At 38.4% G+C, this 16334-nt stretch overlaps 2 protein-coding genes across 13 annotated transcripts in view; one reads left to right on the top strand and one right to left on the bottom strand.

The window, feature by feature from the left end:
• Nucleotides 1-16334, top strand: part of LOC131131552 (anoctamin-1-like) — a 50027-nt gene that overhangs the window by 7590 nt on the left and 26103 nt on the right. For all 7 annotated transcript variants that reach the window (XR_009130205.1, XM_058076346.1, XM_058076344.1 and 4 more), the window contains 8 exons: nucleotides 62-160; nucleotides 2655-2806; nucleotides 8957-9011; nucleotides 11362-11410; nucleotides 12552-12607; nucleotides 13845-13886; nucleotides 15154-15218; nucleotides 15397-15531. Coding sequence is in view for 6 of the 7 variants with exons in the window: in XM_058076346.1 (XP_057932329.1) it covers nucleotides 62-160; nucleotides 2655-2806; nucleotides 8957-9011; nucleotides 11362-11410; nucleotides 12552-12607; nucleotides 13845-13886; nucleotides 15154-15218; nucleotides 15397-15531 (653 nt within the window). In the remaining variant the exon portion in view is untranslated. The remainder of the gene's footprint in view (nucleotides 1-61; nucleotides 161-2654; nucleotides 2807-8956; nucleotides 9012-11361; nucleotides 11411-12551; nucleotides 12608-13844; nucleotides 13887-15153; nucleotides 15219-15396; nucleotides 15532-16334) is intronic.
• The window catches only part of LOC131131562 (uncharacterized), a 71364-nt gene that overhangs the window by 29867 nt on the left and 25163 nt on the right, over nucleotides 1-16334 (bottom strand). For all 6 annotated transcript variants that reach the window (XM_058076372.1, XM_058076371.1, XM_058076377.1 and 3 more), the window contains exon 3: nucleotides 2704-2804. The gene's annotated coding sequence lies outside the window, so the exon portion shown is untranslated. The remainder of the gene's footprint in view (nucleotides 1-2703; nucleotides 2805-16334) is intronic.

The following is a 16334-nucleotide window of genomic DNA, read 5'->3' as shown; positions in this document are numbered from 1 at the left end:
TAATTAAACTACAGATTGAGTCGAAGTAATGTCGTTCATGTTTGTGTTTTGTTCATTGTAGACCAAAATTCCAGGGGTGGGCTTTGTGAAGATCCATGCTCCGTGGAATGTTCTCTGTCGAGAAGCGGAGTTCATGAAGCTAAAGATGCCCACCAAAAGGGTAAGAATTATGGACGCCTTCTGCTAGGTCCCACATCTGTGCTAATAGCTACTTGTTTATTATAGTCGTCCCTGGTTCCAGACCCAATTGTCTTAGCTAGAGTGTAGAAAAGCTGTTTATGACCTTCGAAATGCAGTTTATTTTACCATTATTAGAGCTCTCTAGACATGAAATAACACCCACAGAGTCACCTTTACACTCTATTATTCTTTGTTTACACCACATTTCGAAGCTCTTACGCACAGGCTACAGGATCTCTGCAAGGATACAAGAGCTAGCCATCACTTTAATAGCAATAGCAATAGCAAGCTACCAAGCTAACAAGGGTTTAAAACTGAGTGGGGGAAAATGACAAAGTTAGAAGCCGAAAACGTTAAGAAAACTCGCTGAAAACTTCATTTCACGCGTATTTTATAGTTGTTTACTGAAAGATGACAGTGTTATGACAAAAAAGTGAGGACTGTGAGTACACGCTAATCCGCTAATTGTGGCTAAAAGAACTACAGTTCCCATGATGCTTATATGTTTGCAAGTTTTATGCAATTCTTAAAAAGACGCAGTCAAAGATGTTGATACGGTGTCACACTGTAAGTAATTCAGCGAGACACACAAGCACCAGAAGTGTTCAGCGAGACACACAAGCACCAGACTTTTTGAATTGCTGGAACAACAGTCTTTTCTTTCAGGTTTGAATGATCTCACAACAACAGGCACAATAATCCCTGACACGGTCTAATGTTGCCGCCGTAACTCACGCCAAGCTGAAGCTCAACTCTGAAGTCCCAAAGTCACTTCCTGTTTGTCCCCCCCGTCCTTGTCCCCAACATACTTACAGCAAGAATGTGTTTTATTTAGTTCTTAATTGGCTTATTACTGTATGGCTACTATATTGGGTAATATAAAGTAAATATAGGGGTGTTATTTCATGTCTGGGGGCTCTAGTAATGTTAAAATTATATTTATATTTAAAAGGTTTGATGAAGTGTATAGAAGTTCGATGAAAAAAGCACCTCCAGCGATGCTGGGATCACAGAATGTTGGTACAGTAAACCTGGGATATATCGGATTCAATTGTTCCCACTGGTTTTGTCCGATATAAGCGAAATCCGTTATATGCGTAGACCGGAAAATGTCCGTTTTACGCATATATGGGATTTATATCCGGTATATGCGTAAATGGGATTTTATCCGTTATAAAAAGGCACTTCCTTGACTATGTTTCCAATGTACCTGGACGCGCAGGCAACGCTGCAAACGCTGCAAATGACGTCGTATAGCGGCCTGTCACGATTCGGCGAATCGGAGCGCCACGATGCGGCCATCCGATATACGTATGCCAGGGAAATTTCATGGAAATGCATTGGAACGGGACTGGAGATTTTGTCCGAAATAGGCGAAATCCGTTATAAAAAATCCGATATATGCAATGAATTTTTATTGGAAATGCATTACAGAAAAATCGCTTCTTTTTTATCTGTCCGTTGTGAGCCAATTTCCGATATATCCGAGTCCGATATATCCGAGGTTTTTTTTTTTTTTTTTTTCCCTTTATTTGGGCAAATATGTGAATCATTACAGTGCATTTCTTACATCAATCAAAATATAACTTTCCATTATTTACATTTGTATTCAACTATCTGATCCCAAGCCCAAAAGGAGTAGGCTGAAGCAAAAGCTTATAAATGCCTACCCCTTTTTACAGGATATAATGCTGTTCATGCCACTGTCTTGTTTCCCCTGTTATTATTATCATTGTAATATTATTATTATTATTATCATTATTATCATTATTGTTATAATCTTTATCATTATTACCATCATTACAATCATCATTAATATTACCATTTTCATCATTATAGTTAAAAATTTTCATTCATTCATTCATTCATTTTCTACCGCTTATTCCTCATGAGGGTCGCGGGGGGTGCTGGAGCCTATCCCAGCTGTCTTCGGGCGAGAGGCGGGGTACACCCTGGACTGGTGGCCAGCCAATCACAGGGCACATATAGACAAACAACCATTCACACTCACATTCATACCTATGGACAATTTGGAGTGGCTAATTAACCTAGCATGTTTTTGGAATGTGGGAGGAAACCGGAGTACCCGGAGAAAACCCACGCATGCACGGGGAGAACATGCAAACTCCACACAGAGATGGCCGAGAGCGGGGACCGAACCCTGGTCTCCTAGCTGTGAGGTCTGCGCACTAACCACCAGACCGCCGTGCCGCCAGTTAAAAATTTTGTAATTTTAAATTTTTAATGATTTCATTTTACAGACATCATTCGTTTACTGCAGTATTGCAAGGTTTATAGTGTGTCTTTAGATGTAAAAATCCCATGTTACAACGTATGTTAACCAAGTCGAGCGAGGTTTGAATGGCCTATTGTGAGTACGCCCCCAAGAAAAGAGAAAATTGATCAATTTCATCCGTAAAGTGAAAGTATGACACCAGTACGTACGAGTTCACAAAGCGTGTTCTTGTCTCCAGGTGTATGAAGTGAAGAAGTCAAGCGGTGTTATAGAGAAGATCAGCTTACTAGTCAGTAAAGTTGTGGAGCCTCTTCATCCGCATGTTGAGGGACGCCAACCAAGGAACATCAAACACCTGTCCCACACCTTCTCCAGGGAGAAGCAGCACCTGTAAGTACACGTGTTGCATTTATGTACGTTGTTGAGTTGGCTCTCTGACCGTTTTCGAGTAGCCTCGTCCTGTCCTACCATGACATTCACAAATTAAATAAAAAAAAAAAAAATACAATTTAACAAGAAAACACAAAAAAAATTGCAAAACAAGCATAGAACTTGAGAATACAGTATTATTATAATAAAGCCATAATATTAACTCATTCAAACATGTACGTTTGTATAAACCTGAATGCCAGATTCATACAACATATTTATACATCTTTTACGTTTTCTTTCACGCAACGCAAAATGAAGTGATGATGCAACTCTCCACTAATGGATTTCACTTTGAGAGCAATTTGAAGCCATAAAAATGGCCACAATGTGTACATAATATCATACATGACTGGAAGGAGTAAGTGAGAGCATGGAGGAGTGTAGCGTGCAGAAACTTACGCATTATAAGGACATTTTAATGTAAAAAATGTGAAAATTTGAAAAATAATTCATAGTCACAAAAGCAAAAAAAAAATTGCGTGAAAGTGAAAGTTATGCTTGAAATGTATCTTTTCGCAGACAATTGAAATATTTGTAAAGCAAAAATAAAAAAACCTGTTACAGTAAAGTCTCGTTATATCGATATCGGTTATATCGATAGTACTGCTTATTACGATACTATTTTCATTTCCCGGCAAATTTCTAGTCTTTTATGATATAATTAGTTCCGGTTAGTACGATAATCCGGTTATTACGATAATTACGGTTACTACGATGCCCTTTTCATCTCCCGCCGGCCAATTTGGTCTACTTATATCGATACAAAAGCAGCTTAAAGCTGAATCAATATTTGCTTCAGGATTTCAATACCACCATTAGCGAAATCTGTAAACGGCGTATTGTTTGATTTTCGGCTAACACCGTTTCAGCTTTTCCACCGACGGACGGTAATTAGAGGATTACAGGTAATTAATATGAGGTGAGTATTGAACAATCTTTTGAAGTAAAGGAGTAAATATTTGTATAATTTAGAGGGAAGATTCAGTGAATAGACTTAGTGTTTTCAGACGTGTTCAATATTCTTGGCACTAGCTTTACTGATAAATTATGAAAGTAAATTTACGGTATTGCTTCATCAAAGAAGCAATCTCTTGTTGTTTGAAATAAATCAATACACGTGTATCTTAAAGATGAATATGATAAGTAAATGTACAATACTAGTAAACATCAAAAGGGATGAAAGCAGGTATAAATTGGAGTTGTGAAGCGAGATTTTTTTAAAGTATTGCAGAATAAGTAATGTAAACGTTGCAGTTTTTGTTTTCCATACATGTATTTAATTGTGTTGTATTCAGGTATCTTTTTACCGCTTGCAGTAATCACTGTTTTTCTCGCGTGTATAGAACCATGTCGAGTGCATTATTGAATATTTACTCAGAGTCACTATTGCAAGAGTGCGTTATGAAAATAATAAATGTTGACTTTTAATGCAGTTCGGCGCAGGATCGGATATATCGATAGTCCGGTTATATCGATATTTTTTTCCGACTCCCGAGAATATCGATATAACGAGACTTTACTGTATGTTCTAAATCAGGGGTGCTCATTAAGTCGATCGCGAGCTACCGGTCGATCGCGGAGGTGGTACTGGTCGATCGCCGGTCGATCGCGGCGTGACATTAAAAAAATATCATCCCAGCATCAATGCCGTCACTTGATTGACATACAGGGCAGCCATTCAGATGACAACTGAATGTTGCCCTTCGGGCGACCAATCAAATCAAACAACGTCTCTAAGTGCAGCAGAACTTACGATGTCAGCCTATCATCCATCCCCGTTACTTGATTGACATACAGGACAACCAGTCAGATGACAACTGAATTTTGACCTTTAGGTCACCGCTCATGCGTAAACAACGATGCAAAGTGCTAAGCTAGTCGGCGAATTGCGTTAGATTTTAAGCCCTCGCTAAAGTTTATGGTCACTAAAATGAGTGAAGGAGCTGGACCAAGTAAAAAGGCAAAAACTGGACCAAGTAAAAAGGCAAAAAACATATGACTTCCATACGGATATGGAATATTATACGGATATTATGATACGGATATTATCCATGACTGATAAACATTTGGAAGTGTGCTTGAGGCTGGCTATCAGCAGCTACTGTCCGGACTATGCATCCCTGGCTGGTTCAATTCAGTGCAAGTCATCAAAGTAAACTCAGGTAATTACAAAAAATGTTAATAGTTAATTATGTGTGTTTTGCAATATTGGCTCATTTGGTTATGTAAGGTACATCAACATACATTGTACGTACAAATAATCCTCAATACATTTGAAAATAAATAGATGTTTTGCATTTTTGTAGTGGGTAGATCATTTTGACTCGCTCATTTTAAAAGTAGCTCGCATGCTGAAAAAGTGTGAGCACCCCTGTTCTAAATACCATTATCACATTATTAGAGCCCTGTAGTATTAAATAACAGCCCTATAGTAACCTTTACACTCCTATTATTCATTGTTTACAATACGTTGCACAACTCTTGTGCTGCGGGGACTCAAGACGACTGTGAGCTAGCTAGCTAACTAAGATAAGATAAGATAAGATATGCCTTTATTTGTCCCTCAGTGGGGAAATTTGCATTGCACAGTAGCAAGAGAACAGAATCGGTTAAGCATTCATGACTATGGACAATTTGGAGTTGACTCCTTCTGACCCATCATTGAGTATCTCCTTCTTTTTCCAGATAGCTGCCAAGAGGAGCAGGAGAACTATCTGTGTTGTTCTTGAACAATTCAGCATTGCTTTTATGTTGAGTTGGGGATTTGACATTCTTAGAGACCATAGTTGATGATTCGTCACCGATATCACCGATATCACTGATATCCCCGATATCACTGATATCCCCGATATCACTGATATCCCCGATATCACTGATATCCCCGATATCACTGATATCACCGATATCACCGATATCACTGATATCACCGATATCACTGATATCCCCGATATCACTGATATCACCGATATCCCCGATATCACCGATATCACTGATATCCCCGATATCACTGATATCACCGATATCACTGATATCCCCGATATCACTGATATCCCCGATATCACTGATATCCCCGATATCACCGATATCCCCGATATCACTGATATCACTATTACCCTGTTTGTTGGATGTGAGCCCAGCAGAGCGCAAAGATACGGGGATTGAATTGGTTGCTAGAGAGATGCCCGTTCACTTTCGAGCACCGCCAAGGTGCCCTTAAACAAGGTATCAAACCCGAGTTGCATGGGCCGCGACACGTGTGTGCAGCCCCTTCACTATCACAAATTTCCCCTTGTGCATGGATGTGTGTGTGTAGTGTATTTTTTTTTAATTATGAATTTATGGACAGGATGCACTGACATTATTTTAGCATAGATTTAAAATGACAGCAAATTCAAAGCAATTCAAGGATTTACATTTTGCACCGTTGGATCGAAAAGGAAACCTAAGAGTGCACATAACGGGACACAATTATTTCGACTGTAAAGCCGAAAAAACACCCTCCGAAAAAAAATAACAATGTTCTATTTACATAAGTAGCCTGTATTTACACCTAGCTACAACGACATTGTTATTGTAGCAGCTAACACAGGGGTCTCAAACTCAATTTACCTGGGGGCCACTGGAGCTAGGGTCTGGGCAAGGCTGGGCCGCATCAGGTTTTCCAAAAAAAAAAACAAAAAAAAAACGCATTTATTAAAAACAGAAAAATATACAAACTTTTTCAGTGCTTTGGTTCCGATTTAATTTAATAATAATTAATAAATAATTTAATAAATAAATAATTTAAATAATAAATTTAATAATAATAATTAATATCTTAATTGAAAAATAAATAAACAAATCAAGAATAAAGAAAATCAATCAATCAGTAACAAATAAATATAATAATAATAATAATAATAATAAAACAGCAAATAATAAAAACTTAAGAAACCACATATAGTTGGTGGGTAGACAAATTATTTTTTCATATTAAAATGAACAAAGCATTATTAGAGCCCTGTAGACATGACAAAACACGACTATAGTCACATTTATACTCTTTTTATTTACAACATATTGCGCAACTGCAGGGTCTTGAGACACATGCTAACTCGCAAACTAGAGCGCTAGCGACCTCAACGGTAGCCTTCAAGTTATTTCCTTTCAACTGAAATAGCCAAAAACTTACCACTTCCACACGGATAGGGAGGATAACTATTAACAGTTATTTAACCTTTAACATGAACATGAATCAAATGTAATAATTTTTTCTGGGTACATGATACCATACAGCATCCATATCAAACTTGCGCGGGGCAGCACTAACATTAAACTTTCATATCAAGGCGGGGGCCTCAAACTAGTGGCCGCATGTTTGAGAACCCTGAGCTAACATGAAGAAGTATTTTTCTGGCGTAGTGTCGCAGCGCCTGGCCCCACTACCGAGAGGCAACGTGTCAGTCCAACAACGCAATAGCCCACTTTTCCTGTTTTGTTTATACACGGCTATATGGACTGTGGTTTGATACCATGTGCTATGTGCTCCATGTATCCGAATCATTATCATGGCGACTTACTCGCCATGATGTCTATTTAGTCCAACTGATCTAGGCGTCTTTTCCAGGTTTATTTTGGGTAGGTGGGAAAAAAAAACATCTGTATCCGCACAAGATTTCTTAGCATTACCAATTCTTTGTTCGTGGTGATGCAATCCCTTGTAGCAACGTCCTCCTCGCCGCATAAACAAAGCCTTTCCATCGATGGTAACGCCATCTGCCGTTCCATTTCTGTATGGTAAGCTCTACATCAGGGGTCGGGAACCTTTTTGGCTAAGAGAGCCATGAAGGCCAGATATTTTAAAATGTGTATCTGTGAGAGCCATATACATTTTTTTAAACATTGAATGCAATAAAATGTGTGCATTTTTATGTAAGACCAACAGTTTTAGATATAATGGGCTCTAATTACGTAGACCAGGCACACTACCCCACGCCAAGGGGGTGTGGCCAGCACACTTTCGTGAGCAGCACAGTGTCTAATAATAAATCAAATACTTGCTGCCATTAATGCAACTTCTGCTGCTGCATGGTTTTGAACCGTATTCAGTATATTTCATTCTTTTGGCCATCTTTGCCAGAAGGCTTGGTTCTGCAGCTTTAGCTAGGTCACTATTTGACTAAAGGAGGAAAGTTTATATTTACATCTTAATGACAGAGGTACACTACCGCATTACCCAGTAATAATCAAGTTTTGGTGTTTGACCTGGAAAATATCATCAGGAAAGATAGATATGATTGGCCGTATTGCAGTAGAAAATAGATGGACGAATTAAAATGCATAAGAAAGTTGTTGATTTTTAATATTTTTAACTTTCTGTGATGTTTACTTTAAAATGTTAGCAACCATACATTTTTTTGTGGTAAATGCTTGAGAACCAGATACAGTCATCAAAAGAGCCCTACCTGGCTCCCGAGCCATAGGTTCCCTACCTCTGCTCTACATTAATGACTTACAGTCGTTAATCGTTTGTAATACCGTACCGTTGTTGGAGGTTTGACGGCTTTATCATCGAAATCGGGTGTGTCCCTCGACGTGCATTATTAGCTCACTCATGCTAACTGTTTTTCTTTCTTTAGAACGCAAGATGTGTACTCAAGTGTAGTTTCCCCTTTAAAGTGATTCTAAGTTTAGCTTCAAAATCAAATAAGGAAAAATGGAAGTGAGGCAAAAAAAAAAAAAATTCAGAAAGCCAACAAGCATTAAAGTGAAACAGGCTGTTGATCAAAAGTTTGAGCGCAGAATTTAAAAGCGAAAATCTAAAAGCACAAATGTGGATTGAAAGTGATTTTGTGGCCAAGTGTTCACACTGTCGTGATATCTTGACGGCAAAGACAAAAAAAGCTTTCTCTCTTTGAACGAGGTGGGATTGTTGAGCTGCATAAGGAAGGCCTTGCTCGGCACGCCATTGCTGCTGAGGTCGGCGGCACGAAAAACATCAAGAAAAGTGGTAGACGTGAAAAAAAAATGACGCCAGGATGCTGTTTTTATCTGAACAATGATGATTTTACGATATTTTGTGGAGGGTAAAATATTTATTTTGTTGTTTGTGCTTCTGTGTGTCGCCAGGTTTGACCTTTCAGACAAGGATTCCTTCTTTGACAGTAAAACCAGGAGTTCAATAGTAAGTTAAACAAAGTACTTTATGCCGTTGGGAATGAGTTTGCATATTATTTGAATATGATGTTGTATCCCAGTGTTTTTCAACCTTTATTGAGCCACGGCACGTTTTTTTTTTACATTGTAAAAATCTTGTTGCACACCGCTAACCAAAAATGTTCCAAAATGTCACCACGACCTCACACGTGCATCAATAAGTCTACGGGAGGAACAAGGTAGGTGTTGCCACACGGACCAATATTACATTGCTATGCTAGTCTTTACACCACAGACACTCCACAGTAGCCATGTTTTTACATCAACACTTTTTCTCTTTCCCAATCACCTTTCTCGGGAAACAATGGTATCCATGGAAAGGAATATTCCAATCTCTTGTCTACATGCGTTGTGAAAATCAACCAGAATAGATATCAATAGGGCATGCCCAGTAAAACGTAAACATCAACATCACATGATACCGACTTCCTTGAGTTTTTCTTTCACTTGTTGGAATAACTCCGTATTGCCAGTTTTTCCGTCTGTCCAGTCTTGGAATTTTAATTTGAATCCAAAACAAACTTTGCTTAGTCCAGTGCCGATTGCTGGCCTCCATTTTTAAAAGTGAAGAACGTGTGGATCTGCGTGTTACGTCATATCTGAGCATGCGCTGAAAGAACGCACCCGGGATCAATTTAAACAGGAAAAGATCAAATTCAATATTGCTAATATTTTATAATTAAACTCAGGACATGTTTTATATAGATATATATTTTCTTTTTTTTAATAAAACTGCACTTGTGAATAAAGTATAGAAGGGTTTAGATTGTGTTCCACAGATGGCGCTAATGCACACGAAAGCTGCTTGCCAACCGCCAATAAACAACAGAAGAAGAAAAACACCACGAAGAAGAACGCATCCTGACAGCTTTCCGTTTGAGCCTCAATCGGATTGGTTAAAGGAATATTCCATCCCTGTTCAATTCTTTCCGTTTGAGCAAATAAACCAAAGTGAATTGGAATATTTGGGTCCATGTATACTATTGACATAATGGCTATTGACATCATATTTGCAAATGATGATTAATCAATGCTAATTATAAACAAGTGAGTTAAAAAAAAAAACCTAATTATGTTTAGAACTACACAAGTCTCCAAAGTGGGCGACATTCCCGACGCAACACAACGTGAGCCGTAGCGCGTGTTAATGTGTGTTCTATATATAACAGCAGTATAGGGCAATCGAGCTGCGTGTCGGATGGACGGCATGTCCTTCGGCTCCTGCTCAAGCTTGGCCAAGTTACCCGTAAACATGCCGCAAGACCTCATGGCGGCGTAGCAAGCAAATAGCACAGCCGCAAAGGTGCATTCAGGGACAGCGGGTCATGACTAGGGATCGACCGATATGTTTTTTTTTTTTGCATCACCCTTAGCCCATGGCCGATTTTGCTTGGGCAGATATTTGTGGCCGATCCCTCAATTCACATGAAAAAAATGACCATGATAATAAATATTCCAGGTCTCATGTTTAAACAAATATTTATTGAAATGTAAACACTGAACGAAAAAACGCAAATATCGGCCCGATATACGTATCTGCCGGCCAATGTATCGGTGGATCCTTAGTCATGACGCAATTTTACACAGCTCCGTGAGACCCTGCAGTTGAGAAAAATGGGTAGAACGGTAAACTGGGGTTCAAACGTAGCGCCCTCACTCTATCAGGTTTCTTTGACAAAATTAATGAATTTATTAATGATTGCTATTTTGTAGTTGAATATGGCTTATTTTTATTTTTAAGCAAATTGGACGTCTTCTTGGTCTAAATGAAGCATAGTCGTTTGTTGAAATGGCAAAATCAACCAAAATAAAAATGTAAAGCATTCAGAAGACGTGATATGAAGTGTTTACGTTTATGCACCTGCTAGCAGCAGGTTAGCGGCGCGGAGAGTGCCCAACAGCAGCTCCTGTGAGCTCCATGTTCACTGAAGGTGTTCTCTGATGACGCCATTGAAGTCCATGCTTTGATATGAATCTGAAATCTGATTGGTTAAAGAAACAGCACCATTGCTAGTAGCGTTTATGTGACACTCTGAAGGCCCCGACGGAGATTTGATTGACATGGCAACACGTAGTACTGTGAGAGCTGAAATCTGATTGGACAACAGACTGGACACAAATTGTAAAAATTCATACCATTTCCTGGAAAAACTACGAGAATTTTTACTCAGACTTTTACTCGAGTATTTGAAAGAGGCAAAAGTGGAACAAAAACTCAAGTACTGAGTTTTTGTACTACATACATGCAGTGTACCACTACCTGCAGCTGGAAGTCTCTGGAAATGTTAGCAAAGACTAATAATTGTCTTTTGTTTTAGGTTTATGAAATACTAAAAAGGACTAAATGCAAGGCCAAGTACAGCATGGGTAAGTCTTAATGTTCAAGCATATATTCTGTGTAATGTTATGTAATAAAATTTGGGATGTCCGAAATTTTCCGACTCTCAATTTCCAATACCGATATATGTATCATGACATAGTATCTCCTATGGTTGAATGAACACATGCTATATGTGTTGTATACAGTAATTTTTTAGTATCGGGTTTCATGCTCGGAAAAAAACAGATACTGATATGAACCAGGCGGCACGGTGGTCTAGGGGTTAGCGCACAGACCTCACAGCTAGGAGACCAGGGTTCAATCCCACCCTCGGCCATCTCTGTGTGGAGTTTGCATGTTCTCCCCGTGCATGCGTGGGTTTTCTCCGGGTACTCCGGTTTCCTCCCACATTCCAAAAACATGCTAGGTTAATTAGCTAACTCCAAATTGTCCATAGGTATGAATGTGAGTGTGAATGGTTGTTTGTCTATAGGTACCATTCAGCTGGGATAGGCTCCAGCACCCCTGCAACCCTATTGAGGATAAGCGGTAGAAAATGAATGAATGAATGAAAAATTTGATTTGGGGCTGCGTGGTGGTCAAGTGGTTAGCGCCTGGGCCTCACAGCTAGGAGACCCAAGTTCAATTCCTCTCTCGGCCATCTCTATGTGGAGTTTGCATGTTCTCTTTTTCCCATAGGTTTTCTATGGGTACGCCGACTTCCTTTCCAAAAACATGCTAGGTTAATTAGCCACTCCAAATTGTCCATAGGTATGAATGTGAGTGTGAATGGTTGTTTGTCTATATGTGCCCTGTGATTGGCTGGCGACCAGTCCAGGGTGCACCCCGCCTTACGCCCGAAGACAGCTGGGATAGGCTCCAGCACCCCCCGCGACCCTCGTGAGGAAAAGCGGTAGAAAATGAATGAATGATATAAACCAATTTTTATGCGGATATTGCGCCGATAATTATCCGACATCCCTAATTATGATATAAAAACCTTCTCAGCTGGAGCCTATCCCAGCTGACCGGTCATGAGTCGGACACACAGCACGTAGATCACAGACAACAAACATTCACACTCACATTGTCACCTGAAGTAGAATCACCTGTTCATCAGGTGATCAAAAGCATTCACATAATATGAGTGATGTATCTGTATAAAATGGTTGTTTTTTTTCCTGGTAGGTATCACCAGTCTCCTGGGTAGTGGTGTCTATACAGCTGCTTACCCGCTTCATGACGTGAGTATTTAGTATTAGTAGACATGATAACATGATACAAATACACCTTGTTATTACTATACACCAGGGGTCTCAAACACGCGGCCCGCGCGCCAAATGTGGCCCGCAGGACACTAGTTTGAGGCCCCCGCCTTGATATGAAAGTTTAATGTTAGTTTGATATGGATGCTGTATGGTATCATGTACCCAGAAAAAATGATTACGTTTGATTCATGTTCATGTTAAAGGTTAAATAACTGTTAATAGTTATCCTCCCTATCCGTGTGGAAGTGGTAAGTTTTTGGCTATTTAAGTTGAAAGGAAATAACTCGAAGGCTACCGTTTAGGTCGCGAGCTCTCTAGTTTGCGAGTTAGCATGTGTCTCAAGACCCTGCAGTTGCGCAATATGTTGTAAATAAAAAGAGTATAAATGTGACTATAGTCGTGTTTTGTCATGTCTACAGGGCTCTAATAATGCTTTGTTCATTTTAATATGAAAAAAATCATTTGTCTACCCACCAACTATATGTGTTTTCTTAAGTTTTTATTATTTGCCGTTTTATTATTATTATTATTATTATATTTATTTATTATCTGTGTGGAGTTTGCATGTTCTCCCCGTGCATGCGTGGGTTTTCTCCGGGTACTCCGGTTTCCTCCCACATTCCAAAAACATGCTAGGTTAATTAGCCACTCCAAATTGTCCATAGGTATGAATGTGAGTGTGAATGGTTGTTTGTCTATATGTGCCCTGTGATTGGCTGGCCACCAGTCCAGGGTGTACCCCGCCTCTCGCCCGAAGACAGCTGGGATAGGCTCCAGCACCCCCGGCGACCCTCATGAGGAAAAAGCAGTAGAAAATGAATGAATGAATGAATATTTAAATGACATTTTTAGAATGTGCTGCACACCAAAAAAAAAAAACAGTCACATGGCGAAATTAGCCCATAGCCGCACTTTGGAGACCCCTGCCATATCGCAGTACTTTGACATTTTTCAAGATCATTGATCATCACAATTAATTTTAGATCGATTTAAACCTTTTCATGCTTTAAAATGTGTCATTTTGGTAAAAAAACAAAACAAACAAAAAAACACCAGATTTGCTTACAAATACATACTTTTTTTTGCTAATAATATGTCATATTTTAACCATGAAATAGGATGATTTATTAATTTATACATTTTTGAGTGTGTTTTAGTTCCTGTATGCTAAACAAATCTTGGAATAAACAAATGTTCATCTTTCCGTCCGTAGGGCGATATCGATGAAGAGAGCGCAGAGCCTAACGACAGAAAAGTAAGAATTCTTTGTAAGCTTTTATGCTTTTTTCCACACCCCCCCCCCCGCCCCCCCCATAAAGGATTAGAGCAGGGGTGGGCAAACTTTTTGACTCGCGGGCCGCATTGATATGACAAAATTTACGGGGGGGGGGGGGCAGACTATATATTTTACACGTAACAGTCCACCTGGTATTATTGTATCTGTAAAATTGTCATGCAATCTGCTATTATTATTTATTATTTTATATTTATATTTAAATATTTTAAAAATAATAAAATATTATAATAATTACAATAAAATTAAAATAATAATTATTATATTATTATGTAAAATATGCAAATATAACAATAATATTATATATAATTAATATAATAATTAGCATTAATATAATAATTAGAATAATCATAATAGTTCTAATAATAATTATAATAATCTAATAATTATTATTATTATTATTATTAATATAATATAAATATATTTATATAAATATATTATAATATATTTATATATATTATAAATTATAAATATATTACATACATATATTTATAAATATATAAATATAATTATTATTATTATTATTATTATAATAATTATTATTATAATAATAATTATTATTATAAAAGAATTGGGCGGGCCGTATTCAAACACTTGGCGGGCCGGATGTGGCCCCCGGGCCGTAGTTTGCCCACCCCTGGATTAGAGTGACAATAAAAAACAAACATATACAGTAAACCTCGGATATATCGGATTCAATTGTTCCCACTGGTTTTGTCCGATATAAGCGAAATCCGTTATATGCGTATACCGGAAAATGTCCGTTTTACGCATATATGGGATTTATATCCGGTATATGCGTAAATGGGATTTTATCCGTTATAAAAAGGCACTTCCTTGACTATGTTTCCAATGTACCTGGACGCGCAGGCAACGCTGCAAACGCTGCAAATGACGTCGTATAGCGGCCTGTCACCATTCGGCGAATCGGAGCGCCACGATGCGGCCATCCGATATATGCCAGGGAAATTTCATGGAAATGCATTGGAACGGGACTGGAGATTTTGTCCGAAATAGGCGAAATCCGTTATAAAAAATCCGATATATGCAATGAATTTTTATTGGAAATGCATTACAGAAAAATCGCTTCTTTTTTATCTGTCCGTTGTGAGCGAATTTCCGATATATCCGAGTCTGATATTTACTGAGGTTTACTGTAGTACATAGAATGGTATGCATGCTAAAGAAGGAGATTTCATTCCGAGGAATATTGATGTATTTTCTTCAGCTTTTGTACGAGGAGTGGGCAAATTACGGCGTCTTCTACAAATACCAGCCCATCGGACTTGTACGGTAATTATCATTATTTCATTGTTATCGTTATTGCTGGCTGTCTATCTAGCTATCAGTGACGTGCGGTGGGTATACGTTGCCCAAATGCTATTTTGTAAAGATCAATTTGCCTTTTTATAGTAAAAACATAAAAACATGCCGCGTCACATGGTGGCATGTTTCATTTTGTGTTACTCAGGAAGTACTTTGGGGAGAAGATCGGACTGTACTTCGCTTGGCTGGGACTCTACACTCAGATGCTGATTCCTGCTTCCCTGGTGGGCGTCATCGTGTTTCTTTATGGATGCGCAACGGTTGATGACAACATACCAAGGTAATATTTGAGCGGAGAACATGTGTGCATGCGTGGGTTTTCTCCGGGTACTCCGGTTTCCTCCCACATTCCAAAAACATGCTAGGTTAATTAGCCACTCCAAATTGTCCATAGGTATGAATGTGAGTGTGAATGGTTGTTTGTCTATATGTGTCCTGTGATTGGCTGGCCACCAGTCCAGGGTGTACCCCGCCTCTCGCCTGAAGACAGCTGGGATAGGCTCCAGCACCTTCATGAGGATAAGCGGTAGAAAATGAATGAGTTAATGTAGCCATTTTTATGTTTGAAAATGCATAGTTTAGACCAGGGGTGGGCAAACTACGGCCCGGGGGCCACATCCGGCCCGCCAAGTGTTTGAATACGGCCCGCCCAATCTTTCCAAAGTATTTCATTTAAACTCAACATACAACCTGGCATCATGGCCTGAGCCAACCTTTTGATGGTTGTATCAATTTCATTGTTTGACATGGTCTGTTGTTTACAAAGTGCTCCTGAAAAAAGGGACACAAGCACATAATAATAATAATAATAATTATTATTATTATTAGATTATTATAATTATTATTAGAACTATTATGATTATTATAATTATATTAATATTAATTATTATATTAATTATATATATTATTATTGTTATATTTGCATATTTTACTGAATAATAATATACTAATTATTATTATAATTTTATTTTAATTATTATAATATTTCATTATTTTTAAAATATTTAAATATAAATATAAAATAATAAATAATAATAGCAGATTGCATGACAATTTTACAGATACAATAATACCAGGTGGACT

Source organism: Doryrhamphus excisus, chromosome 6 (genome assembly GCF_030265055.1).
Source record: "Doryrhamphus excisus isolate RoL2022-K1 chromosome 6, RoL_Dexc_1.0, whole genome shotgun sequence".
Lineage (NCBI taxonomy): Eukaryota > Metazoa > Chordata > Actinopteri > Syngnathiformes > Syngnathidae > Doryrhamphus > Doryrhamphus excisus.
The sequence above is the reverse complement of the archived record's forward strand: the minus strand, read 5'-3'. Positions and strand labels throughout refer to the sequence as shown.